The sequence below is a fragment of the Larus michahellis genome, chromosome Z, assembly GCF_964199755.1.
Source record: "Larus michahellis chromosome Z, bLarMic1.1, whole genome shotgun sequence".
Lineage (NCBI taxonomy): Eukaryota > Metazoa > Chordata > Aves > Charadriiformes > Laridae > Larus > Larus michahellis.
Window position 1 is genome coordinate 50208458 of NC_133930.1, and position 27332 is coordinate 50235789.

Sequence of the window (27332 nt, forward strand, 5' to 3'; positions counted from 1 at the left end):
ATATGGTCTGTCGGACAGAGACCTGTTCCCATTGACCATGCTCATGCAGATTACTATGGGATGGCTGGGAGGCTTGCTGGTGAAAGGATGCGGAATCCTCTGGTCCACTAAAAGTTACCTCCCATTCTGTTTCTGGAAATGGTCGATTTCCCTCTCACTCTCTCTAATGTTCCTCAATCTACTCGTCTCTTCTCTGAGCTCCATCACTTCATCTTGGAGCTGTGCCACCCGGCTGAGCAGGTCATCAGCCTGCTCACACCGCACGCAGCCGTGGTCAACGTTGTCGCCTGCTGCCAGTGAAAGGCTGTGGCATTGCTCACAGCCTCTGGAGGCTTCTTATAGTCTTATAAACGGTGGGTGTTGCTGGGTCCGCCCATGCTAGCTCAGCAGGCCCGCCCACAAGCTGTCAGCCTTGTGTGCACAGGCACACCACTTTTCCCAGCTTCTAAGAAGCCCCAAACAGAGCTTTTTGCCAGCCCTTTTGGCTTCAGATCACTTCCCCAGAGCAGACTGGTGCAGTCCATGCTGGTGCTATCAAATGCTCATCCAATTCATTGAGAACTGAAACAACTGACACTGGAAAACTTCTCTGAAAGCCTTTGGAAATTTTCAAAACTGTATTTACCTGTGGTGAACTTACATTAATGTCAGTTTACTGTCACTCATTTGAAACATCTACTGATTTCAAAGGTAACTTAGACAAATATTTCTAATAAAAGGTTTCAAAGGAAAGACCCATTACAAAGTTTTGAACACCTGATTCAGTGAGCTTTCATGCTGTCAACTTGATGAGTCATTCTTCCTCTTGACAGTAGCAGAATACCTGTGGGAGTAGAATTGTATTTATAAGAGAAAAGAAAGGAGAGCGGGCTTTGACCTGGTGCTTAACTTAAGTCTTGTTGACTTCTAAGCATTAACTAGGCACTGTGCCCGGGTTCAGAGAATTTAGACACTAGGTATTTAAGGTAACTGTTGGAAGTATTTTATCTAATGACTTCATTGTGATGTGTGATAAACAACAAAATACAGCACAGATTTGAAGTGTTATGTAGAGGGTGATTACGTGGCTGGATTTTTATTCTGAAAAAAACCAAAAAAGTTAAGCTAGGACACTTCACTTAAATATGTTGAGAAGAAAAGTTTGCTTCCCATTTGTTCTGTTGACTCTTTTTCTTTTTTTTTTTTTTTTTTTGGAGAGAGAGAATTCATAGACTTAATATATTAAGAATCATGTTTTCCATTATTTATTCATTATAGTTTGTCCTATAACTGACACCATGCCAGATTGTCATTAAAATTGACACACTTTAGATGCAGGGGACGGGGTTAAGGGAGGGGTATGAAATTATCTGCTGATGTTTCTTGATTATGGATATGCATTAGCAAAGAGTCCAGCAGGCAGTTGTCATTAGGAGACTGCATAGCCTATTCTACAGTGAAAGCTGGGCATGGGACTTGAAAAGGCAGCTTACTGTGCAGGAGAGACAGAATGTTTGTTTATCACAGCAGTAGTTTCACTGATAGTGGTCAGATTCTTCTTTTGAAAAGAACAGCAAAGGTAGTAAATGAGTTCACTGGAGTTCGTAAAATGATGATTTTTCATGGCTGGAAGAGAGGCCTTGCAATATTACATAAATTAACATTATAGCAAATTAGTTTGTGTTTTTCTATTTTTTAGAGAGTGTCTCTAGGAGAAAAAGCTATTATAAATGCAGCCAGGTAAAATGAGTGGTCTGTCTTCTTTTTGGAAGGAGAACTTGGTTACAAACAGATGAAAGGATATTCATCCTTAGTTCTTTAAAAAAGTTTATTTGATAGGGAAGAATGACTTCTAGTCCTGCAGTTGTTGTGATGCTGTTCTATGCTTTTGGTGTCAATGGTGTCAATGATCCTTGTGACCTTTTATAGCCTGCTAAGTGGTCATAGTGATGTTTTGGGTTGGGTTTGTTTCCTTGTTTTTTTGGGGGGAATGTTAAGGATTTACCATAGTTAAGTGACTAATGAGCTTGATAGTTACTTTATTTGAAATAATTAGTAATGAGAATAACAGGTGGGGGTAAGTGTGACATTTTTTACCTACATAATTGGAGAGATATGGGTTTGATGGATGTACTGTTGTATGGATGAGTAATTGGCTGTACAGCTGCATCTAAAGAGTTACAGTCAACAGCTCAATCTCTAACTGGAAACCAGTAATGTATGGTGTCTGTCAAGGGTCACCCAGAGGGACCTTGGAAGGCTTGAGCAGTGGTCTTGTGGAAACCTCATGAAGTTCCCAGAGGACCAAGTGCAAGGTTCTTCATCTGGGTTGGGGCAATCCCCAATATCAGTACAGACTGGGGGGTGACTTGAGGGTGCTGGTGGGTAATACAGCATTACTATATTATTTCTATTATTTCTCTTCTTGATTAAAAGATGTGGTGAAATGTTACAAATGTTATATTTGACCTGTTAATCATGTAAAATCATAAAACCATGGGATTCTAGGAGACTTGGATCATGTACAGGCTACAAAAAAATATTTGGAAGTATAGATAAATTAGTGGTTGTGTTAAGTATTCATATAGGCCAATATGAGTACTGTTACGAAATGTAATGCACTATGAAAGCTTTTTGCAATTGACTTTGATTTTGTCCTGCTGTAGAGTCTTACCAATCAGTGACATTACAGCTGTGGTGGCTTCTTTGAAAAAGCCAATTTTCATCTGTCCTGGCTGTTTGCCTACAAAGGAAATGCCTTTATTTGCTGTAAAGTAGGGGTAAAAGAGGAGGACATTTGATTAAAACACCTAGGCTTTTGAAATATGTCTCTACGGGAAAACATACTTCATAGTTCCATCTTGAGGAAACAAAGGGTAGAATTGAAGATGGAGAAAAGAAGGGAAGATAGATTTTTTTATTATTATTATTTTTTTGTAACAGTAGAGTACGTGGCTACAGCCTCTATGAGTTTGTTGAAATATAGAGTAGCTTTCCAGGATATAGTTTCAGTAGATCAACCAGCTGCTCCTATGCATGACAGGGTGCCTGTCTCTCCAGTATAGGGGAATACAGATTTTATTTTTTAAAAATTAACATTATATAATATAATCGATTGTAAAATAAGTTGTGATTACCCATGTGTTTACACTTCTGTTTGACCTAGTGATCACCTGTAATACTGTGTAAGTGAAAGGCATGGTCCTTTGGATCTTCCTAGCAATTATCTCCCAGAGGTACAGAATCCCACCAGACTGCCTGATGGTCAGGAACAATTGTAATGCCTTTACTGGATGATTTGAAAACAAAGTAATTTCTTAGTAAAGAAAAAACTAGGACACATCAGGTCATATACAGGTTTCTGCAGTTCCACCCTGCACCCCCCCACCCCGCCTCACTTAAAAGCAAGTGTAAATTGTTTCAGTACTGTCTTTGTGAACTAAGAAAAGAGATCCCGCTCCTAGATACGACTTGTTTAGGATTGCAGTGAAATCTTGTGGCAGAGCCAGACTTCATTTTATCTCTATACTTCTGGCCTTCTTTGAATAAAAGGACTCTCTTCCTTCCCTAAATTCTTTTAAGTTGAGGTTGGGCAACACTAGGTGTGAATAAGCACATTGACGTATTTCTTAGGTCCCTGAAAGTAATTCTGAAATAGCCTCCGGATACAGAATAATTCCTGTGGGATTACTGCTGTTCCCACAAAAGATTCTGAAATAAAACTTAAAAACATCTAGCTTTTGCTGCTCATTGTAAACACAGGGGATATTCAGAGAAGTAAGATATTGTGGTGTGTTTTGAAGAACCTGTATGATTTTCCTGGATTGAATAGAGGGTGCCATCTGATGTGACAATAAAACCATTGCCAGTAGCTTTTTCCTGTCCTTCTCCCTATTCTCTCCTCCTGTACACCTCAGCTAAAAAGACAGGTATAGTTCTCTTGGAGTTAACATCCTGAAAGCGTGTTTGTTTTAGTGTGTCTTCTCTTATCCCTTTTTTTTTTTATTTGTCTAGAGTAAAGTAGAAGTACTCAGAAACATGGTTTCTAGTTTTGCTGTTGAATTTTAGGGATCTGTTGTGAGCAAATTAACCAAGCCTCAAAAACCACAAAGACCACATGACAACTGAATGCTTAATTATGTTGCCTTTGACTGGGAGTTGGAGTTTGTGTTCCCTTTCTATTACAAAAATGTGTTTCTGTGCTCTTATATAAGTGACTGAGACATAAATATTTTCTCTGATCCATCAAAGTTTGAGTCTTGGTTGCTTATTACAAAGAAGATCAAAACTAATATGTTTACTTGTGATTTTTGTTCAGTGTTATTTTTTTATATTTTTATGTTCAGGGCAATTTAGTTGTACAGAGTATTTTGAGTGTTATCTAAAATTTCATAGAGTGTTCTAGTTGGAACTTGTCTTTCCATAGTTAAGAGGAGGTAAAGAATGTGAATTTAAACCTATTCAGTTAATGGCATTCATGCTGTGTAGAATGTAATAACTCTCCTTTATTGTTCTTTAATTAGTATTAACATCTTTGAAGTCACATTGCTGCTTGTGATGAAACTGTGCTTCACCCCAAAATATTTGGGATGCAGATGCTGTTTTCTCTTGAAAGATTTGCTGGAAGGTACTGCCCTTGAAATGTTTGGGATTTTTTAAATGCCTTTCTGCTTTGGACTGGGCACTTGACAGAGAGTGACTAATACAAATTAGACTTCTGTCACAAGCTGTTTAGATAGTACTGGAGGCTTTGGGAGAATTTATATAAGCCAGGTTGCTGCTTTGTTATGTTCCGCAGTCATTAGGTGAAGGAAAAGATTTCATTAAAAAAGAATTTATTTTCTCTCAAAAATGTTTTAAGTCATTAAGACATAGTAATATGACATCATAGGCATCACTTGTTAAAACATGCATTTACAAATAAATATCTTTGTAAAGAAACTCTACAAGCTATTGGCAATTCTGAATTTCAAAAGCAGGGTCTTCTGCAGAGCTGATTCGTTGACATATGTGCTGGTTTTGGCTGGGGTAGAGTTAATTTTCTTCATACTAGCTAGTATTATTTTTCCTTTTCATTATATTATTAATATTAGTAGTATTAGTATTTTATTTCTGTTATTAAACTGTCCTTATCTCAGCCCATTAATTTTCTCACTTTTACCCTTCCAGTTCTCTCCCCACCTCCATCCTTCTGGGGGGCAAATGAGAGAGCGGCTATTTGGTGTTTAGTTGCCATCTGGGGTTAAACCATGACAGTCCTTTTTTGACACCCAATGTGGGGCTCAAAGGGTTGAGATAATGACAGATCTGACCAGAGCATGTTCAAATAAATTTGTTATACACATTTATTATATTAGTTAAATAGTTGCTGGTCACAATGTTGCTTTGTTTGTTCACATTGTGGTGTTATGTAAATTCTTATATGCTCTCTGTACTCCCTGCAGTGCTGTTTATCACCTCTGGGAGAGGGATCGGGATTATCATTTTGCTGTCTGTGTAACACTGATTTATGGTATAACATCACTGTTCGTGAGTTTAACTTAGTATGTTTATGTGGTTCAGGCTGTTCTGCCTGAACCTCAGGCACCATGTCTCAGAATGTATTAAGAACTGCACCCAATCTCTGGGTAAAACAGGGGGATACTTTGCCTCACTGCTTCATCTCCCTTTTCTCTTCTGGACCAGGTGCAACAGCTTTTGGGAATTTTTAGTATCCTTGGAATGTTCAAACCAGCATGTTCCTATTGCTATGTCTCCGAAATGTGTTTCAGGTCTTGTTTAGGGTTAAACAAATATTTAAGAATACCACCCAGCGATCTGCCCCAAGGTGGGATAGTCATGGGTGGCATTGCTGTAGGACAGTGTGGACAGGTATCTAGAGGTCTTCTCACCTCCAGTGGTTTGGAACTTCATTCTTAAACAGCTACAGGACCCTAATGAAGTGATAGAATATTTGAAAGGAAAATGTTTTGGCTGTTCCAGAGAGGCACGACTTACTGCAATATGCTGGACCCTGGCCAGTATTTACCAAAGACTGCTCAATTTTATGCAGCACCCTCAGAGAAAAGAGAGGGAGAACAGACGTACGGGCGCTGCGGCTACTCCAGACCCCGTGACAGGCACTGCAGGTGAACCAGAAAACCACCCCATGCTGATATCAGTCGTCCCTATACTGAAGAAGAAACATACAAAGAAATCAGTTCTCTTTGTAAGGGATGATGATGAACCACGGCCGTCATGAGAAGAGGAGGAAGAGACAGAACTAGAGATAATCACTTGATCCCTATCCCTGAGTGAGCTGTGAGATATGCAAAAAGATTTCAGACGCTGCCTGGGCAAGCACATTGTCACCTGGCCTGCTATGATGCTGCGATGATGGGACCAATAGGTTGGAATTAGAGGGTGGGGAAGCCAAGCAGTTGGGATCCCTGTCTAAGGAAAGTGGCATTGACAAGGTGATTGGGAAGAAGACACAAGCCCTCAGTCTCCGGAGCCGACTCCTGTTTTTTCCTCCCTGTCATGAGGGAAAGTTACCCCTTCAGTGAAGATGTTTTATGTCATCCAGGCACGTGGACCACCACAGAGAGAGGTATCCAGTGCCTGAGGGAATTCGCCACATGGGAGATTGTTTATTATGATCCGGACAATGTGCATTTACCCACAGATCCTGATGAAGTCCAATGCACGCAGCCCATGTGGCAGAAGTATGTACAGAGTGCACCATCATCGTATGCCAGCTCATTGGCAGTGACGAAATGGAAAGGCAAAGAGGGATCAATGGTGGATGAGGTGGCTGTCTGACTCTGGTGATGGGAAGAAAGTTTCTCTTCCTCACTTGTCTGAGCTGTGGAGAAATTGTCCCAGAAGGTCCAGCAACTCAAAGAGAACATGTCCTACTCCCCACCTGTGTACGCCAGTATCTCAGCTATTAGAAGGAAGTGTTTGTCTGCTCAAGAGAGAGGATCCACCTGTACATGCCAGTATCTCAGCTATTAGAAGTAAGTGTTTGTCTGCTCAGAGAGGATATAGAGGGTACACATCACAAGGCACCCTGTGGTTTTACCTGCATGACCACAGAGAGGACATGAGGAAGTGGGATGGACAGCCTACCTCAACCCTAGAGGCATGGATACGTGAGTTGCAAGGAAGAAGAGTCACAAAAGGGGATCCATCCAGGAAAAGTGCTGCTCCAGTTTCCAGCAGGCAGTTCCCCAGTCAGAGTAGAAGGCCTGATCTTACTTCCGATCCTCCTGAAGGGACTTCTTTTTTTGTAAGAAGTGAGTAACAAATACTCTAACCAGGATTAGAGGGGTCCTGCCCCTACAAAAGGGACAACTGGGTTTATTGGACTGTGTGAATTCGATGCTCTGGCATGTCAGATTCACAGGAGCATAAGGCTCTAGTGGACACCGGTGCACAGTGTACCGTAATACCATCAAGCTATAAAGGGGCAGAACCCTGTATTTCTAGGGTGACAGGGGGATCCCAAGACACGGTTATTGGAAGCTGAAGTGACCCTTACTGGAAATGCGTTGCAAAAGTATCCCATTGTGACTGGCACAGAGGCCCTATGCATCCTTGGCATCTCCATCAGGAGAGGGTATTTCAAGGACCTAAAAGGGTACCAGTGGGCTTTTGGAATAGCTGTCTTGGAGATGGAGGAAATTAAACAGCTGTCTACCTTGCCTGGTCTCTCAGAGGACCTGTCTGTTGTGGGGTTTTTAAAGAATCGAAGAACAACAGGTACCAACTGCTACCACAGCAGTGCATCAACAGCAATATTGCACCAACCAAGACTCTCTGATTCCCATCCATAAGCTGATTAATCAACTAGAGAGCCAAGGAGTGATCAGAAAGACTTGCTCACCCTTTGACAGTCTTATATGACCAGTGTGAAAATCTCATAGAGGGTGGAGGCTAACAATGGACTATCGTGGTCTGAATGAAGTCATGCTGCTGCTGAGTGCTGCACTACTGGACATGCTAGATCTTCAATATGAACTGGATTCAAAAGCAGTGAAATAGTATGCCACAATTGATATTCCTAATGTGTTTTCCTCAACTCCTTTGGTGGCAGAGTGCAGGCCACAGTTTGCTTTCACTTAGAGGGGTGTTCAGGACATCTGGAATCAACTGCCCCAGTGGTTGAAACACAGCCCCACCATTTGCAGTGTGCTGACCCAGACTACACTGGAACAGGGTGAAGCTCTGGAACACCTGCAATACATTGACAACATCATCATATGAGGCAACAGAGCAGAAGAAGTTTTCGAGAAAGGGAATAAAATAGTTCAAATCCTTCTGAAAGGCAGTTTTGCCATAAAACGAAGTAAGGTCAAGGGACCTGCGCAGGAGATCCAGTTTTCAGGAATAAAATGGCAAGATGGACACCCTCAGATCCCAATGAATGTGATCAACAAAATAGTAGTTATGTCTCTATCGACTAGTAGAAAGGAAACACAAGCTTTCTTAGGCATTGTGGGTTTTTAGAGGATGCATATCCCAGATTACAGTCTGATTGTAAGCCCTCCCTATCAAGTAACCTGGAAGAAGAACAATTTAAAATGGGGTCCCATGCAATGACAAGCTTTTTAGCAAATTAAGCAGGAAATAGTTCATGCACCAGCCCTGGGGCTAATCTGGGTAGGGCAAGAAGTTAAAAACGTGCTCTACACTGCAGCTGGGGAGACTGGCCCTATCTGGAGCCTCTGGCAGAAAGCACCAGGGGATACTTGTGGCTGACCCAAAAGGTTTTGGATTCGGGGATGCAGAGGATTCGAAGCCTACTATACTCCAACAGAAAGAGATATTGGCAGCATATGAAGAGGTTTGAGCTGCTTCGGAAGTGGTTGGTAGGGAAGCACAGCTTCTCTTAGTACCCCGACTGCTGGTGCTGCGATGGATGTTCAAAGAAAGGGTCCCCTCTACACATCATGCACCATACTACGGTGGAGTAAGTGGGTTGCACTAATCATACAATGAGCCCAAATGGGAAATCCTAGTCCACTAGGAATTTTGGAAGTGATCATGGGCTGTCCAGAAGGCAAAGGTTTTGGAATGTCACCAGAGGGGGAGGTGACACATGCTGAAAAGGCCCCACTGTATGTATAATAAACTGCCAGAAAATGAGAAGAAATATGACAGCTTCTGTTGCATCATGGGAAAGCATCAGAGGTAGAATGCTGCTATATGGGGTCTTATACACAGCCTGCTGAAGGAGAAGGTGAAGGAGCCAGTTTGCAGATGTGAAAGCCATCCAGATGGTTTTAGATGTTGTGAGTCAAGAAAAGCGGCCAATACTCTAACCGTTTACTGACTCATGGATGGTGGCAGATGCCCTGTGGGGTGGTTCCAGAAACGCAAGCAGAGCAACTGGCAGTGCAGAGGCAAATGCATCTGGATTGTGGCAAAAAAGCATTGTGGCAAGATATTGCTGCCTACGTAGAGAAGTTGTATGTAAAAATACATCACATAGATACCCATGTACCTAAGAGTCAGGCCATTGAGGAATGTCAAAACAACCAGCAGGTTGATCAGGCTGCCAAGATTTAAGTGGCTTAGGCAGGTCTGGACTGGTAACATAAGCGTGAATTATTTGTAACTTGGTGGGCCCGTGACACCTCAGGCCATCAAGGAAGAGATACAGCATATAGCTGGGCTATAGCATATGGCAACATATAGCTGGGCTCATGACCAAGGGGTGGACTTTGCCATGGATGTTATTGCACAGGTTATCCATGAATGTGAAGCATGCACTGCAGTCAAGCAAACCAAATGGTTTAAACCTCTGTGGTATGGAGGATAATGGCTGAAATATAAATATGGGGAGGCCTGGTAGATTGATTATATCACACTCCCACAAACTGCCAAGGCAAGCGCTATGTGCTTAAAGTGGTGGAAGCAACCACTGGATGGCTGGAAACATATCCTATGCCACCACCCAGAACACTATCCTGGGCCTGGAACACTATCCTGGGCCTTGAAAAGCATGGTGATATGGCACCCCAGAAAGAATTGAGTAAAACAACAGGATTCATTTTCACAAGAACCTTCGCCACAGAGCACGGTATTGAGTGGGTATATCACATCCTCTATAATGCACCAGTCACTGGGAAGATTGAACAATACAATGGACTTGGGGGAGCTGGCCGGTGGTAGGGCAGGAGTCACTGCTCAGGAGCAGGCTTGGCATTTCAGGTTCCAGTCAGTGAGTGGTTATATTGTGCATTAATTGGTTTTTTTTATATTCTTTTATCAGCATTGTTGTTGTTTTGCTCTTCCTTTGCTATTCTGTTACACCGTCTTTATGGCAACCCATGAGTTCTGCCTTTTTCTTCCGGTTCTTCACCCCATCCCAGCCAGAGAAAGTGTCATTCTTTGCCAGCTGGGGCTAAATCATGACAGTATCTTAAGGTTATTTTACCCTGGGTGAAAATAATCCATCGTTTGAGTTGCATGTTACAGGAACCGTTGTAGCAGGAACCACCTGAACGAACAGATAACAAGCCTTATAAGAAGCAGTGCAAGTACAGTGGTGACCCGAACTAAGCTGGCTTTGTTACCCAGTATCTCCACCCAGCAGACCACCTCTCCTGTCCTGAGTGACCACTTTAACAGATGGAGCCCAAAGTCGTGGACTAAATGAACTCAATGGACATTTCGTGGACATTTATGGACACTTTGAAGACATTTCATAGGGGTGGTCTGTAGAATGAGGGAATGATATCTGTGTATTGTATCAAAGGATGGGAAGTGGTGTGGCGGTTAATGAGGATGTACTGGATAATGTGGGACCTAAGCATGGTGTAAATGGTATGGAATAAGGGGTGGAGAATGCGCTGGGTTTGGCTGGGGTAGAGTTAATTTTCTTCATAGTAGCTAGTGTGGGGCTATTTTTCGGATTTGTGGTGGGGTTTTGTTCAGAAACAGTGTTGATAACAGGGGGATGTTTTAGCTATTGCTGAGCAGTGCTTACAGAGCATCAAGGCCTCTTCTTCTCCTCAGACTGCCACACCAGTGAGCAGGCTGGAGGGGGTGCACAAGAAGTTGAGAGTGGACACGGCTGGGACAGCTGACCCCAACAGACCAAAGGGATACCTGAAACCATATGGTGTCATGCTCAGCAACAAAACTTGGGGGGAGGTTGGTGGGGAGGTCGCTGCTCAGAGACAGGCTTGGCATCCGTTGGTTGGTGGTGAGCCACTGGTTTTTGTATCACTTGTCTTTCGTGGGTTTTTCTTTCTCATCTGTGTGGTGGGTATTTTTCTTTTTCCTACAGTTTTTTTAATAATTATTGTAATAATCTCTTTTTAATTATTAAACTGTTTTTATCTCAAGCCATGAGGGTTTTTTTTCTCCTCACTTTTACCCTTTTGATTGTCCCACCATATCACTAGGGGGTGAAGAGGAGGGAAGTGAGCGAGTGGCTGGGCGGTACTTAGTTGCCAGACAGTTGTTGCTAAAACATCCCTGTGTTACCAACACTGCTCCCAGCACAAATCCAAAATACAACCCCATACAAGCTACTGTGAAGAAATGTAACTTTATCCTAGACCAGACCAGTACAATGAGAAGACCGGGAAAATCAGTATCAAGCCAGACATCTTCTGGCCATTTGTCATCCTCAGCATGCATAGCATCCTTCACTTTCGCTTTTAACAGGTTCTATTTGAGTTGACCTTAGTAAATGATCCCTAAACATGTGCATGTTGGATGTGATCTAAGGCTGCAGTTTTCATTCTAAGAACTTAGTTTGATTTTTCTAGCTGTGCACATCACCTTTTTATACATCAAGTTCTCTTTTATAACTGTTTTTTCTATCACTATCATCTTGTTCTTTCGTATCTCCTCTGCTGACTTCTTCACTACTGCTCACAAGTAGCTTTCTAACAACCTTTCCTCTCTTCAACTTAGTAGAAGCTTTCCATTTTTCATATGCCTCCCAAAATATCCCAGGGATCAGTGCAATGTTCTTCTATCCATGAAAAATCCTACTTACCATTTCTTCATTGCTCTTTTTCAAATTTATCAACTAGCTTTTTCCAGCCTTTGTTAACACTCACAATGTTTTGCGTCTTCTAAACAGTAAGGGTGCTGTCTGCAGACAGTCTTTTCACTAGTCTTCCTTACTCACAGTGTAAGTCACCTCTCTTAGGCTCTTATTCATTACTGAAATGCTAAATCAGAATTCCTAGTATTATTATTCCTAGGTAAATAACATTCACCATGTTATGTCACGGATTATCATGGCCATGAAGCTAGTTATTGTCAAGAGTCCACTACTGTCCTGACCAGGTTCTCTTACATGTTGCATACAACAAAAGTTTAATGTTTTAATACCTTTTTTTAAAGTTTTTTTTTGACATTGCAGTATTTTTTGATTTAGCAGATAAACCATACAACCATAAGACCACCAGTACTTAACAGAATATAATTATTGCAATATGCAGTTGCATCTCAGTACAAATGTGATTCTGTTTGCTGGTCTCTGTAACATGCTCACCATCACCACACTGGGTGTCCCCAGTTGCTGGGAAGGAATACATGGAATACATACTAGCTTAAGCCTGTTACTCTTCTCAGAGCCCTTTTTGTTCATTGTTCAGTTTTTATATGCTGTTTTAGGTTGAGATGTGTATATAATTCTCCAGTGTTGGTCTTGCTAACTCAGGAAGACGTGTATTTGTACCTTTTTGATTAATTCAAGGGTGAAAAGTTACACAGCCAGCTGATACACCAAATTGTTGTAGATGATTGATTATCTCAACTGTTACAGCCATTTTCAGAGAACAAAGGTCACACAGGCCCCTGTTGTGTTAAGTTCCATTTTCTTTTTAATACTTGTGGTCAGTCAATCCTTCTGTTCAGCCCTGAGTTTCATGAGCATGTAGCCTGTGTCTGTCCCTGCAGAGCACTCTGCCCTTGTAGCAATTCATTGATCAATCATAACACGAAGTGTTTGGTTTCTTTGTGTTTTAACATTCAAAAGGAAGACTTGTATAAGATGGGTTTTTTTGGCATCAAATACACGCTTTATCTTTCTATAATTCCATCTTCATTTATATTGTAGGTCATGCAGGAGTGTCTGCCAGCATGATGAAGAAAAGAACTTCCCACAAGTAAGTTGTTAGTATTTTTACTAAAGTATAGCTCTCATTAACTGGAAGTACTGTTCTAGAAATATATCTAGTATTGTTCCACTCTGTTCTTGTGAAATAATATTCAGTGCGTATACCTGTGTAGAGTCAGACTTTAAATTCTTTCAGGAGGGTGGTAGGAAAGAATGCCCCACAAGTGGAGTTTTAAACAGCATTTTGACTGTTAATATGAAATTATCCTTAAATACAATTTTGTAATTCTTTCTGGAATTTGGAGAGAAGGAGCTGGTAGCCAGAAATTAGCTACTTGTACTGTGGGATCTCTGTTCTCTGGCACAGAGCTAATGCATCCTCACCAGGCCAATAAAAACTGCAAAGCATGCTTACTGATAACTCAGTCTGGAAATCTTAGAAATACCTTATCTTACATTCACTACAACTGTAGTTTTGAAAAGGATTTTTCACTTTTCTAAAATAAAAGATATACTGAATTACTTCTGTAAAGAGCCTGCTACTTGTGTATGAAGGATACCTGCTTATCCTATGCATATATGACTTGTATTTTACGACATTTTTAAATAGTGGCAGCTGAACATTGGTGAGTAACTGTGTGAAAACAGAGGTAAAGTTCTGGGCATAATTAGTCTTGGTGTCAAACAGCGAGATGCCGTATCTTGCTACATCTCTGTTGGGAGAAATCTAAGCTGAGCAAGTGTAAAACTTATTAAAATGTTCCTAGTTGTATTTTAAGTATAAACTCATATAGTGGTGCATCAGTCAAAACCAATTTGTTTGGCAGGTGTATTTTCTATGATTAACATAGTTAATCACTGCTAACACCGTTAACTGTTCCCTAGAGACAACACCTGATGTAAAACTACTCTTATCCCTTCCACCAGCTCATCATTATCCAGTCTATCTTCATAGAAGGCAAAGAGAAACATATATTTGTGTAGGGGCAGGTGGAGTTGGTTAAAACTTAATTTCTCTTGTTCTCTTTCAACCGCTCAGAGAAAGGAGTGTATGATGGGAAGACTATCAGAGGTGGGTTGCCTTTTGTACTTGAGGGTGGCTAGATTTGTCTTTATTGTTGTGGTGTTACACACTTTTTAAAATACCTAAATAGGCTGTAAATTCGTTAGCATAAAGGCTTTTATGGGGCATAAGAAGTTTTGATCCTAAGTGACATGCTTTTGAAGCATTTAACTTAAGCATCCTCCTTAGTTTTATGTTAATTTAGCCTAGTTCAATTGTTTATTAATTATTTAGCAAAGTTTTTTTGTACAAAACCCAGATGATTTCTTGTGTGCTGCTCACTGACTTTTCTGAGAATGAGGCAGAGTAGTAAACCATAGTAGTTTACCATAAACGAGTAGGATATGAATGACCATGTAATAATACATGCTAATACTACTCTGAGGTGTTACGGTAGACTATGAGTTAGTAATGCATACTTTGTCACTGATTCAGTTAGTTAGTTAGTTACTCCTCACATAGAGTAAAAGAGGAACAAGCCTACTGGCACTCAAAGGCCATCAAGGAGATTTTAAACTAGCTTCAGGAGGTATGTGGCAGAGGAAGTAGCCAAGAGGATGGAACAGGGCATGACTTCAGTAATTGAGGATGTGATAGAATGAGCAGTGTGCATGAGTCTTCTGAACTCTTAATGGTAGTAAGCGTTGAGCCTTTTGGAAGAGGTTTCCATGGTTATCGGGTAGTTCTTCCAAGTATTCAGTCAATGAGTACTGGTGATCTCTGGCAATATGAAGCTGATCTCACTGGCATCAGATCAGTCAGTAATCTCCCAGATCTCATTCTTTGCACCTGTAGTGCATAAGGAAAGAGTACAAGAAATAGTGTGAGTATACAACAATCCTTTCTTCATAGGCTCTCCAGATCTCTTGTAGTTGGCAATTCAAGGACTTTGAGGTGCAGATTATAGCTGCAATTAAACTGCAGGTGAACTTAACCATTTTGAGTTTCTGATCCCACTTTAAGCTAACTTTTAATCTTGATTCCTGCAGCATCTGAAGATGAAGTTCACAACTGTATGATGGGTTTTGAGGGAGTGCAGAAAGTACTTCAAAACTTTTGCCTCAACTAGTGTGCCTCATAGTCTGAATATTATGAAAAGTAGTTGACAACAATTCTCTCATGACCATTCTGCTATTAATGGTAGTCTGTAAGAAGATCACAATTGTAATAAGTTTTGTGTCTTATTTTTAATAACATCTTTGTTTGGCACCAGAGAGACTTGAAATTGTATTAAACATTGCTACTGTACTGCATTTACACCATTTTGTTGTTTTCATTCCTCTTTTTCACAGTTGTGCCTTTTTTTACATATCTGAGGGGTATAGTTTTCTTTCACCCTTCTGGTTTTTTCCTTAGTTCTACCCTGTGGTGTTTTTCTAAGATGAGGTGGTCAGAAAAAAAAGAAAAAAAATCAACAACCAAACCTAAATGGGTAACTACTTCGTAGGGCTATTGGGAATCGCCATTCTCCTTTTTATAAATGCTAGTTTGTCTTTTAACCCTGAAGTAACTGTTATTTTTCTGCTACCAGTCCTATGCAGTTCCATACTGCATTGGTTTCCATGGTAGCAGCTGCCAAATAAAAGTTTGTGTGAGAACTATATAAATACAGCTTTAAAATCTGTGAAGACTTCTTTCTTCTGCCTGTCTTGTCTCTAGAAAGTTTCTAAATTATCTGGATCTGATAGTGAAACCTTTTCACATAAATAGGTTTCACTTAAGAGCTGCTGCCTTCAAGATAAGGAAGAGGATCTGAAACTTTTGGGGACTGAAGGGCCATTCACATTGAGGGACTTTCTATTTTCTGTTTTTCCTGGCTCCATGTTTTACACATCTAGGAAAATTGTTATCCAATCTTCAAGAGCAAATCTTTGTGGAATTTTAAAGATAATTCTAATGAAACAGAAGAAAAAAAATTTGTTGGACCTTCTGGAGGTAGCAACATAGAAGTTTATGTACATTAGTATTATTTGGTGTATCACAGAAATAACACACTGTTGAGGAGACAAGAGGTTTGAGTTGGTTACTTGGTTGTCTTACATGGAAGTATATGCATACCTATTATTTATTGATAGCTAGAAACCTATGCTTGCTTTCCTAGAACATGTTCAGATGCAAGAAGAAGGTATTGCTTGGTAATGTACTAGTTTGAAAATCTAATTTCTTGTAATATGAACCACTCACTGCAAACGAGAGTGAATGGCTGTTCAGTAGTACAACCTTCAGACGAAAATTTGAACTGCAAGTAGACCTAATGGGTACTTGACTTGTAATTAAATTTGTAATACTTTTTGCTCTCTGAGGCATTTTTAAAGTAGTTACCAGTTTGAACTCAGTTAACTGTATCGCCTTTTGCCATCATGTTTTTTAAAATGAACGGGAAGCTTTTCACTTAATTGTTCCAATTTGAACATTAAACTGGATTATGCTTTATAGGCAGAAAATAAAATCGGCTGCGAAGCTGAACATGAACAGTGTTATTTTTACCTTTATCAATGATGACATGGTGAGCAGCATAGACAAGCTTTAAAAATTATATTCTTTTATCTATTTTAATCTTTTTTATCATCATTGATTTTATTCTGCTTTAGAAAGGAATTATGATTCCTTAGAACTAAATAAATGAATTGCATGCAAAAAAACCTCATTTTCATTGTGTTGAGAACCAGGTTTCTTATCTCATTTTGTAATAGTAAACCATTACTGAGGCTATTACAATTCAAAAAAAAAGTGTGAGCAAGGTGAGCAAGAACTAGAATTTGAAAGTGCATTCTCCTTTCTGTATAAAATTAGAACCAACTTTGTGGGAGACCTCTTAACTGAAGAGGTTGGAGTTCTTATAATAATTTGTACTGTCAAAGCTAGGAATACAAAAACTGCAGTTTGATCTTGCTGAAAAGGTCAAGTGATAACAAAAGTGAAATTTGACAAAACTCTCTGCTAAGATGTTCACAGTGAATGAAAGTCTGGAGGTGGGACAAGCTGCTGAAGGAATCGTAGATCTTGGTTTTAATAGTTACGATTACATCTTCAGCATTATGCGTTCCAGTGTGTAGTGAGTGCATTATTCTGCAGGTCTGCTTCCAGGATTTCAGTGATATGATTGTTACTTGCCTTTTTTGGATCATATAGGGACTCCTCTGAGAGCATTCATTGTTCCTGGAGATATTTTTCTTTGGTCATTCTCTGTAATACAAGGAAGAGTATTGTTTTCTGCAACTGATTTTCTCTTTCAGGTGTTGCTTTTGAGCATGCTAGTGATGTGCATATTTTCTTGCCATTTAAATGAAGTATGCTACAAGTAGTAACCCAAAAATTTATTTTGCAACTAGTTGGCATTCATGAGAATTCTTATCAGGCAACCCTCTAAATAATCTTTTAAGGAATGAGTTAAGTGCTAAACTTAACATGCTAAAATAGATATAATAGTCATTTCTTGTCACCAGTATACTGTGATAATGTTTCTTAGTTTCTTCCATTTGTACTCAAAATGGTCAATTAGTGTTTCTAATAACTGGGTAGAACAAAACTTATGTAACACTTTCAGTGATTTGAAACTGTCGAATAGCTTGCATGACTGTTGATCAGACAACTGTTACTCACCAGAGGGAATTTCCATGCAACTTCCATGAAAATAGAGGAAAGACAAAAAAGTATGTGTAATCCGTTTTCCACATTAAGGAGTATCCCTTCTATTGCCATTACCATTACATACCATTTTTCTTTTGCTATACTACAAAGGAATGCTAGAGAAGCGTTGTTCCTACCATGTGTCTTTAAAAACACTTGGAGTCAAAAATATCTGAAGTGCAGAAGGAAGCTACATTTCTTTCAGGTGAAAATGCAGGTTAGGGAAAACAAATGCCTTGGAAGAATTTTAGTCAGCCACCGGTAATGTTTCCACTGACTTCTTCCTCCTGGGGCAGGAGTTGTGTTTACTATTCTGCAGAGAGCAAAAAGATAGTAAAGTTATAATACTGCCGGGTGACCTTGTGATTTGAGACCTGATCAGGTGAGTTTTACTTTTGACATTCAGTGTAGCAAAGGCTAAAATAGTTCTTTTGGCTTAAGCAAACTAGTTTTAGAAACAACTATTAGGAAACTCACCTATAAAGGACATCAAAAATGTTTCACTACTTTTCAGTGTGTTTTTCTTTTTTTCAATGTAGTGTAATGTGCTTTATACCCTAATTTGAATAAAGTGCACTAAGCTACTAAAATATCATCTTAAAGCACACAGCTCTTGTCTGGAGTAGAATTTTGAATATGTATGTATTTGTTTAACATTATGTTTGTATCCGTATACAGAAAGCACAGAAACAATGTGGGACCAAGCAAACCTATTTCTCAGCCACGGAGAAATATTGTAGGCTGCAGAATACAGCATGGATGGAAAGAAGGGAGTGGACCTGTAACACAATGGAAGGGCACAGTTCTTGATCAAGTTCCTGTAAATCCCTCTCTCTATCTTATAAAGTATGATGGATTTGACTGTGTGTATGGACTAGAACTGCACAAAGATGAAAGAGTTTCAGCACTTGAAGTTCTTCCAGACAGAGTTGGTAAGTGTTTTGGGTTTTTCTCCTAAATTCACATACGTAGAGGCTGACATTTACTATTAAATATGCTCCACTAATCTCTTCAGACTTCCCTGAAGATAACATCTTAAATGTTATTAGTCAAATTCATTTTTGTCATATGGAAGGCAGTCTAAACGCTCTATTTAAGTTTTCTTGATTCCGCTAAGGTTTGATGATACCAGCGAGTGCAGTACTGTCTGCTGTCTTTAAGTAGTATGCAGTACATTCTATAGTTTTTGTTTAGAGTCTTATCCCTAAGAACAATATGTAAACTTAACATTGATATCTCTGTTAAAATTTAAACTCTGAGCCCTCTTGGCTGTGTTGTCTGTTGTGTGTGTCTGACAGTAATAATGTCACATTTTTCCTCATGTACTTCGCCCAAGTACTTTTAATAATGGAGGGAAAAGGCATTTTTTGAAGTAAAATACCTTGATTAGTAACAAGGCTTTTCGATTTTCAGAATTACCACTGGATTGCTAAACTGCAGGTTTTTCAAACTGCAAAGTTCAATATTTACCCAACTATTTACTAGTTTACAAACAGAATAAGCTTGTTCCTTCTTCTGACTGCTAAGCAATTGGTAGCAATCTCGAGAGTGGCATTAGGGGGAACCAAACCCTAAAGTTTCATTAATAACTTCATAGAGCTGTTCTGTGACTGGCCTGTCTTCCTCCTCTCTCTGCCTGCCTTGCTCCCTCCAGTGTCCAGGTAAATAAAATACAAGGAATCGTCACTGCTCTGGCCTTGATTGATCTCACTTTACGTTGCATTATGATTGTTTAGTCATGGGGAGTACAATGATATATTGTTATTTTAACAACTTTGCTAAAGTTCTGCAGTGGGTAGTAAACTCTGTGGAATGGGTAGTGTTTGTTTTGTATGTGAATTGACTAACTTAGAGTTGTATTTGTTTATGAATCAGGGTAAAGATTATTTATCACCAAGACATGTATTTGTGCTTTTGAATGAACTTAGGAAATGCTGTCATTTCAGCTTCATCTCGAATTAGTGATGCCCACCTGGCAGACACAATGATTGGTAAAGCTGTGGAACACATGTTTGAAACAGAAGATGGCTCAAAAGATGAATGGAGGGGGATGGTTTTGGCTCGAGCTCCTATTATGAACACGTGGTTTTATATTACCTATGAGAAAGATCCCGTCTTGTACATGTACCAACTCTTAGATGATTATAAAGAAGGTGACCTTCGCATTATGCCTGATTCGAGTAAGTAGGCCAGTTACCATTTGAAAGAGGCAGCTTTTTATATTAATATTTGCTTAGTCCCTTCAATTTTTTTTTTAAGATTTTTTTTTTTGAAGTATCACAACAACAAAGAATATCTGTGTTAACTGCTGAAATACTTTACTTTTATGAGCAAGGACATATGCAGGAAAAGCCTTTTCTATAATTATTCCTAATTCTGATGGAAGTATGTACATACTACTGTGGAAGAGTTCATGCTTGGAATTTTTTAATAGAAACTGACAAACTACAAGTTTTCCACTGTTGTTTTCCTATAGAAGTATCACAGCTTGTTGAGGTAGCTCTTGAGTTGTGTTTCTGAAGCAGTTCCTGTGGAATATTATTTTGGGGCCTACTAATATAGTCAGATTAATTTCATTGGAGTAGGTGTCTTCAGTGTGAAAAACTTTGGAGTAGTTTCTTGGGGGAAAGAAGTACAGATCTTTTGAAAATTTGTTTTCTCACACATGTTGCAACACACAAGCAAGAAAAATTATAAGAAAAATTGCATCAGGAGGGATATTTTTCCCCCTCCCTACTTGACGTGAAAGTCACTGGGGCTTTTCCTATTAACGTAGAAAGAGTTTCACAGAATCAATATTGTTCAAGAAATATGGATAGCCAGTATAAAAAGAAAGGAAAAAAAAAAACTTGTAAAGAATACTTTGTTTCTATTTCTCCTGTATACCTAAAACACACTTTCTGACAGAGGAAATCTGGGCTTTAAAGAAAAATAATTGGATAACTGTTGTGGTTGGCTATGTAGTGTTTACATGAGTATTAGTTACAATTAATTTCTTGAGTTTGAGACTGTCTTCCTTCAGATCTAGCTCTGATAACAGTCTGATGATTAAACAAACAAGTGGCACTTATTTGCATAATGTCTGTAGTAATCGTCTGTCTGTGCTTAGATACTGCTTTTGCTCCACTCCTAACAAAAAGCAATGTATCTGCTGCTTGTAAAGAGTGAGCCACAAATGTTAACAGGAAAAAGTGACTGTCCTCTTCCTAAAGAAATAAATCGAGCTCTTTCAGATTTGAACCTTCAAATAATTTGTTCTGTGTCTGAACTAGTAAAAAGAAGTTGGAATGTATTTTAAGTCTGCTTTGTTTTCTTCCACCTTTGGGGGTGGAGTATGGAAAGAACCTATCAATGCTGGTTGGTTTAAATCCACTTCCCATGCTCAGTCATGAGATTATCTACTTCTTACCTGTTCCCAAAACACTTCTAAGCATTTGCTACCTTCCCTGAATCTGAGTGCTTTCTGTATTGTGTCCTTAAGTCAATGGTTGGATGTTGAGTAGTATTTTTCGAATCAAATTTTAAAATACCTGAAAGTATGCCTGCAAATTTGGTGGAACTTGACATAGTATTACAACTAAAAGTTCTAGGGAACTCTCTCTTCTCAAAGACAGGCCTTGCATATGTGAGGAGGAGACGAAATTTAGATAATTTCGTTTATGCTTTTTTTGGTAAGGGGAAAATGTGTTGAGGGATTTGATACTAAAACTTTGTCAACACTACAAAATTCCTTCTAAATGAAAATGTAAGAGTTTAACTTGCATTTTTGCCAAGGAAGACTCTTTACATAAAACTGATATTAAGAGGATAATTACTATGTACGACAGTGCATTTGCAGAGGATCTGAAACAAAAAGTGAAAGAGAAACTTCTTAAGTTTGTGGAAGAATCTTAAGTGTAAGTACAAGCCACTCCATTCATTCCCTGTTTTTGTTTTTTTGTTTTTTTTTTCTCCTGTGGGAGTTCTTTTACAACTCACAGAACTGAAAAGAAAATGGGTGAAATCTGTAAGGGATTCTTAATGCAAACTTGGAACAAAGACATTAATTTGAAATCTTAGGATTTCCAGACTAAAAGCCACATCAGGTGTGACCGTTACTAAAATTTGTATTCCTCACTGGAATACAAAACACAAATTTTCTTCAAAAAGAAGACAAGCTAAGAAAGAAGGCGTGGTTAGGTTCCGGTTCTCCAGTACAGTGGAGAACCTTTTATCACATTAGCTCTGTGTTTGTCTTGTAACCAACCCCTTGGCAACTGGTGTGTTAGAAATCATGCCTTTTTGTATCCAAGTTTAGCATAGGCATCATCTAAAATACAAAGATATTTCTGGCTAGGTTTTGCTAGATAAGCAAATAATATTGTTAGACTTTACCAACCGCATTATTCCAATATGGAGTCAAAAGCCCCTTTTAATAAGGAGTTTACACTTACTGTCATCTGGGATGTTTTTGTTGAAGTGGCATTCGTGCACTGAAACTTGGAATAATGTGTGTAGAAAGAGGGAATTTAGTTTGGCTGCCTTTCTGCAAAGGAAACCCAGTGCCTTTTTCTGCTGGTGGCTTAAATTCAGTTATCCGCAGCCATTTTCTATAATTTGTGCATAAAGCTTCATCTCAAAGGATTTGCTTCTCTTACCAATCAAAGTGCTATTTTTGTCTTACTAAAACTGAAGACTGTATTTCTTGAAAAATTTTCTGCAACTGTACTTTCTAGAAGCGTGGCAATCGTTAGGTGCTTGTCTGAACATAACTAATTTTCTACATACTTTAAAACTCCTGATTGTTTTGTATGAATTTTAAAAAAGACTTTGAACTTGTGTTCTGTATTATAAATTCCACTAATGTCTACCAAAGTATACTGTTTTTTTGTGTTACAGATGATTCCCCTCCTGCAGAACGGGAACCAGGTGAAGTTGTGGACAGCCTGGTAGGTAAACAAGTGGAATATGCCAAAGAAGATGGCTCAAAAAGGACTGGCATGGTCATTCATCAAGTTGAAGCCAAACCATCTGTCTATTTCATCAAGTTTGATGATGATTTCCATATTTATGTCTACGATTTGGTGAAGACATCCTAGACGTCATTGTGAACTTTTGCCAAATTTGTGGAACTATTAAATGTAAAATTTGTAGACTCAAAGACTTGACTGCTTTCCAGTTTAATGAAAGCTTAAATGTCCCTGCGAACCCACAATCTCTGCCAGCAAAACTGTTTTGTTCTGAATAATATAAACAAACATGACACATTTTGTGTAAGAGAACTCCTTTTCTTGAAGGAAGTCAATATATTGGGCAGGAGGGAGTTAAAAGCAAAGAACAGCTGCAAATTCAAGCTGTGTGAAGTTGATCTAGTATTGTAATCATTAATCTAAATTTCTTCATAGATTTTAACTTTTTCTTCAACCTTGCACTCACTTGTTCAACTGCCACATGCAAGTGTAGTTTGATATTTTGATATGCCTTCTTTTGTAACATTAAATTTAATTTCTTGGTTATTGGCAGTCCTTGTTTTCAGGGTTGGGACAGAGGTGACTTTCTGAAAGGTTTGAACAGTTTGTGCAGCATTGAGGAGTGCCTAACCCAAGTAACATCAGTTTGCTGTGTTTCTACACTTTATTTCAAATTTAGCTTTTCAAGAACTTGCAGCACATGGAAATACTTGTGCATTTTTACTAGTCACAGGGCAGTAGGATATCAAGTGTTTTGACGTGCACACCTTTCAGTTGAAAAGGCTTTAAACTATAAAAATATATTTAATCTGTATAACCAGTTAATTAGAAAATGCAGGTTAATGGCCCATATTTACAAGTTGTAGGAACCAGAAAATACATGCAACAAGGCTGCCTTCAATCCTCAATGTTGTATTTCTTTCTTTGTTACACACACTTCTTAGCAAAACCCAAGTGCTTGGTGCCACAACTTTAACAGTATATATGCTACTTCAGAAGACTTTAGACTACGCATTGGCAGTCAGTAGTCTCATTTAATATCAAAATCTAGCAACCTGAATGTTTATGTGTGGACTTAGAAGGCTAACAGTAGTTAACATTTTACATGGTAAATATAATCTCATGCCAGGGGGGTGGGAAGGGGTGTCCTTTTTCATTGGAGACTTACTTTAGACAAGGAGAAGTGTCTGTTGCCTTCTGCTCAGTCTGTTGTGTTCCTTTGTTTCTTTGTTTTGTTTGTTTTCTTTTTAACCATTTCGGTTCAAGAAGGCATCTTCCCAATTTATTTTTTCTGGCTTTTCCACATACGGAGTGTCTGGACAAATCTACAGCTTAAACCTGTTGTTGCCTTTTGTGGTGTACATTGTACTTGCTTTGAGGTATGCTGTTAATGTCAATTTCATTCTATGAACACTAGAGTTCTGCATGCCAGTGGTGTACTATCTAATGGAAGCTATATGCAGTCTCAGCGGTTCGGTCATCTGCATTAGATTGTGGATATAAATAGCAGCCCACAACAGCAAAGTCCTTTCACGGCTTTAATCTTGCAAGATAGTTGTAAATGAAAATTAAGGTTTTTCAAGTGTGGCAGCTTCTAAAAGTATCAGAATTGCAACAACGATCAGCACAAAGAAAATTGTCGTGTTATATTACAGCAGAGCTCTGCACATTTCAGAGAACTCTTTTTACAGAAATACGGTATGTCACGGCAGTCAACACTGTTGTTGGAAGGAAAAATACTCTGGTATGCAACTCTATGCCATTAGTGGAAGGATGCAAGAGAGGTGCTGTTAATCAGAGATCAGAGGTCTAGATGACCTCCATTGTAGGTATTCTTGATATTGAAGACTCAGTGGTTTAAGCCCCTTTCTGTCCATTTTTTTTTGCCTGATTTCATATTTTAGCCTTAAGGCTAGTGCCTCATTATGCTGTTGAATGGTAATAAATACTCTCCGTATAAATATGATACCTTAATTCTTTGTCCATTGCTACTATATTGCATTACGTCCAGTATTTCATCATGGGCAACCGAAGGCAGGCTATTGTCTTTCAGTGAATAGCTTCTCAATGCAGTCCTTAAGCACTAAGTACCTGAGTCCTAAATGTTCCTTGTGTTTTGAACAAAGTGAGCAGATTTGCAACACAGTGTTTTCATCCTGCAGATCTGTTATGTGTTTTCTATTGACTCTTAAGAGTCCTGCATGTAAATCTCAAAGCTGAGCCTGGCTCCATGAGCCCAAGTTGATATTTGTGGCACAAGAATAAGTGAGTGTATTGATTATACACAAGATACATGAATAACCTAGTATACTGAACTTTGGGCTATATATCTGAGGAATACACGGTTTGTTTTGAAATATCAGAGGTTTAGGTCTACTGGAACATTTTTAGCATTAGGCTTGCATTTGTGGGTTTTCTGCAAGCCTCTTTAATACACCACGTATTCTGCCAATTAGAGTATAATCTATAAACTGTAAATTTTACGGTTGTTTTTAGATGTTCCCGTTGTCTGTTGTGTGGGTATTTCTTTTCATCTTTTTTTTTTTTTTGATAGCTTAAACCACCTTTTTGAGGCTTGAGACTAATTCTGCTCCCTGCCCATCTGCTTTGGGCTTTGTTTTAGGCTCACGTTTCAGATCTGCATGCAGTGCTTGCATTACCCTGGTAACTAAATGTTGGTTCCTTGTTATAGGGGTTCAACATTACTTTCCAAAATCACATAGGGCTTGTGATGGCACAAGCCATGGATCTTTGTATAAAAGTTACTCACCTTTCACATTTACCTGCTGTAGTATTGTTGTATATTGTGTGTGTGCGTGTGTGTGATGTCAGGCTGCCATGTAAAACTTTTTAAAAGGAAAAAAAACCCCACCAAATTAAATGCAAACCATCCTTTTTTGCATGCTTAGAGGGTTAGAGCATTCAATGTAACAAACTAAAGTTGCATGTTAAAGTGTTTAGGTTTTGGTTTTGTTCTGTTTTTATTTTGTGTTCAGTTTTTTGTGAATTTGCTTATTGTACTGTTTCAATGGTTGTTAGTAGGATTAAATGCACCGATGAGACGAGCATAGTGCCAACGGAAGGTAATTTTCCAGTTGTATGTGTCATACAGCATTTGAAGGGACCATGTATTCTGTTAAAAAATAAAATCACAGTTGCTTAGCAAAACACTACATTTTTCTTCTTTCTTTTGAGTGCCAAACCATAAACTACGTTGGAGTAGACGATGGGGAAAACCCTTTTTATTGCAGCAGGTAGAAGCCTTAAGTGAATTATTTAAAAATGGAGGCTTTATCTTCAGATGGAACTGACTAGTTGATTCAGGGAAAAGAATTATGGTAAAAACAGTTTCTGGTTCCTTGAAAATGCTGTGCTTTTTGTATTTTACATCATTAGTGCAATTTGGATGGTTCTTGGTATGTGTATAGTTCAAAGGTCTTCGTGTTCACATTTTAAAATTAGGTAATGACTTCATCTTTAGAGCTTGGTTTCATTATTTTTATTTTATTTTGAACAATGTAGACAGTTCCCTGTTCTCTTCATTTAGAAGTATAAACACTTTAAATCTGTTACTTAATTCTGTAAGTAATTTTTATAATTATGATGTAACTCTATCTTTAAAACATTTAAAATAAACCCTTTATGTGCAACTTAGCGACTGCAAACTGTGTTCTCATGAGCAAAATGTAGTGATGCAATGTTGGATTGTGAAGAGGCGGTTTCTTTAGTTTTCTAATTAAAAAGGATTTATTATTTTGATGCTGAGCCATAGATGCTGGTATAATACTTGCTCTATGAAATGTTTGCTTGCAAAGCCAAATCTTTATTCTTTTTTTCCAAGTAAGTGTAAGTGCTGATGAGATGGAACTTGGCTAAGGTAAAGCGTACTGCTTAAATTGTATTTTACCAAACACAGAAAAACTCCTCTCTGGGGGATTATGTAAGTCTTGTGAAGGAGTCTCTATTTCCAGAAATACAAAATACTTCATCAGTGGGGAACAGCAGAAGCATTTGGCAGTGTTTACGTGGTACATTTGTCTGCTTTGAATTAATAAAATTCAAAAATCAATTAAGCATATTTTACTGATAATAAAAAAGCAAAGTTGTTCCAAACGATGAGCAGGGAAGATAACATCACCGTGCTGCAGGTTTTTTTAAAGTCATGTAAGTAGTTACAATTAATGCATGAAGACTTAATTATTTTATGTTGTTAAATTACTAAGGCAGGCTTTCAATATTGAACAGATTTTCCTTATTCCTACCTCTTTTCTGATAATAAAGGGGAGTGTTATATGGATACCCCAAAATATTTTTTTTTGGCACCAAAAGCTCATTAGATGTATACTGAAGATCTTGGAGCATGCCAGCATGCGGTTGAGATGAATATCCAACCCTCTGCAGTTCCCTTAGTTCAGTGTCCTGTTCATTGTATCCTGTTGCCTGAGAGACTGGTCACAGTGAAGATTTGTATTTGTGTACATCTGCTGATTAGGGACAGTTTAAGACTGCTTTAGCATGAGTATCATCTAAGAAGCAGATGTTAATCCACATGAGCTGGCTATGTTAAATTATAGTTAAAAATAGATACAGTACCATTTTATGACTAATGTCTGAACCTGTTTTGTATTACAGCTGATAAACC

The 27332-nt window shown here is 38.7% G+C and overlaps 1 protein-coding gene across 6 annotated transcripts in view; it reads left to right on the forward strand.

Moving 5' to 3' along the window:
* The window catches only part of SPIN1 (spindlin 1), a 66519-nt gene extending 40174 nt beyond the window's left edge, over positions 1-26345 (forward strand). For all 6 annotated transcript variants that reach the window (XM_074569837.1, XM_074569838.1, XM_074569835.1 and 3 more), the window contains exons 3-6: positions 13049-13097; positions 18420-18673; positions 19688-19921; positions 22620-26345. In XM_074569837.1, coding sequence (XP_074425938.1) covers positions 13049-13097; positions 18420-18673; positions 19688-19921; positions 22620-22819 — 737 coding nt within the window. In that variant the 3' untranslated portion in view covers positions 22820-26345. The remainder of the gene's footprint in view (positions 1-13048; positions 13098-18419; positions 18674-19687; positions 19922-22619) is intronic.
* The last annotated feature ends 987 nt before the right edge of the window (positions 26346-27332 follow it).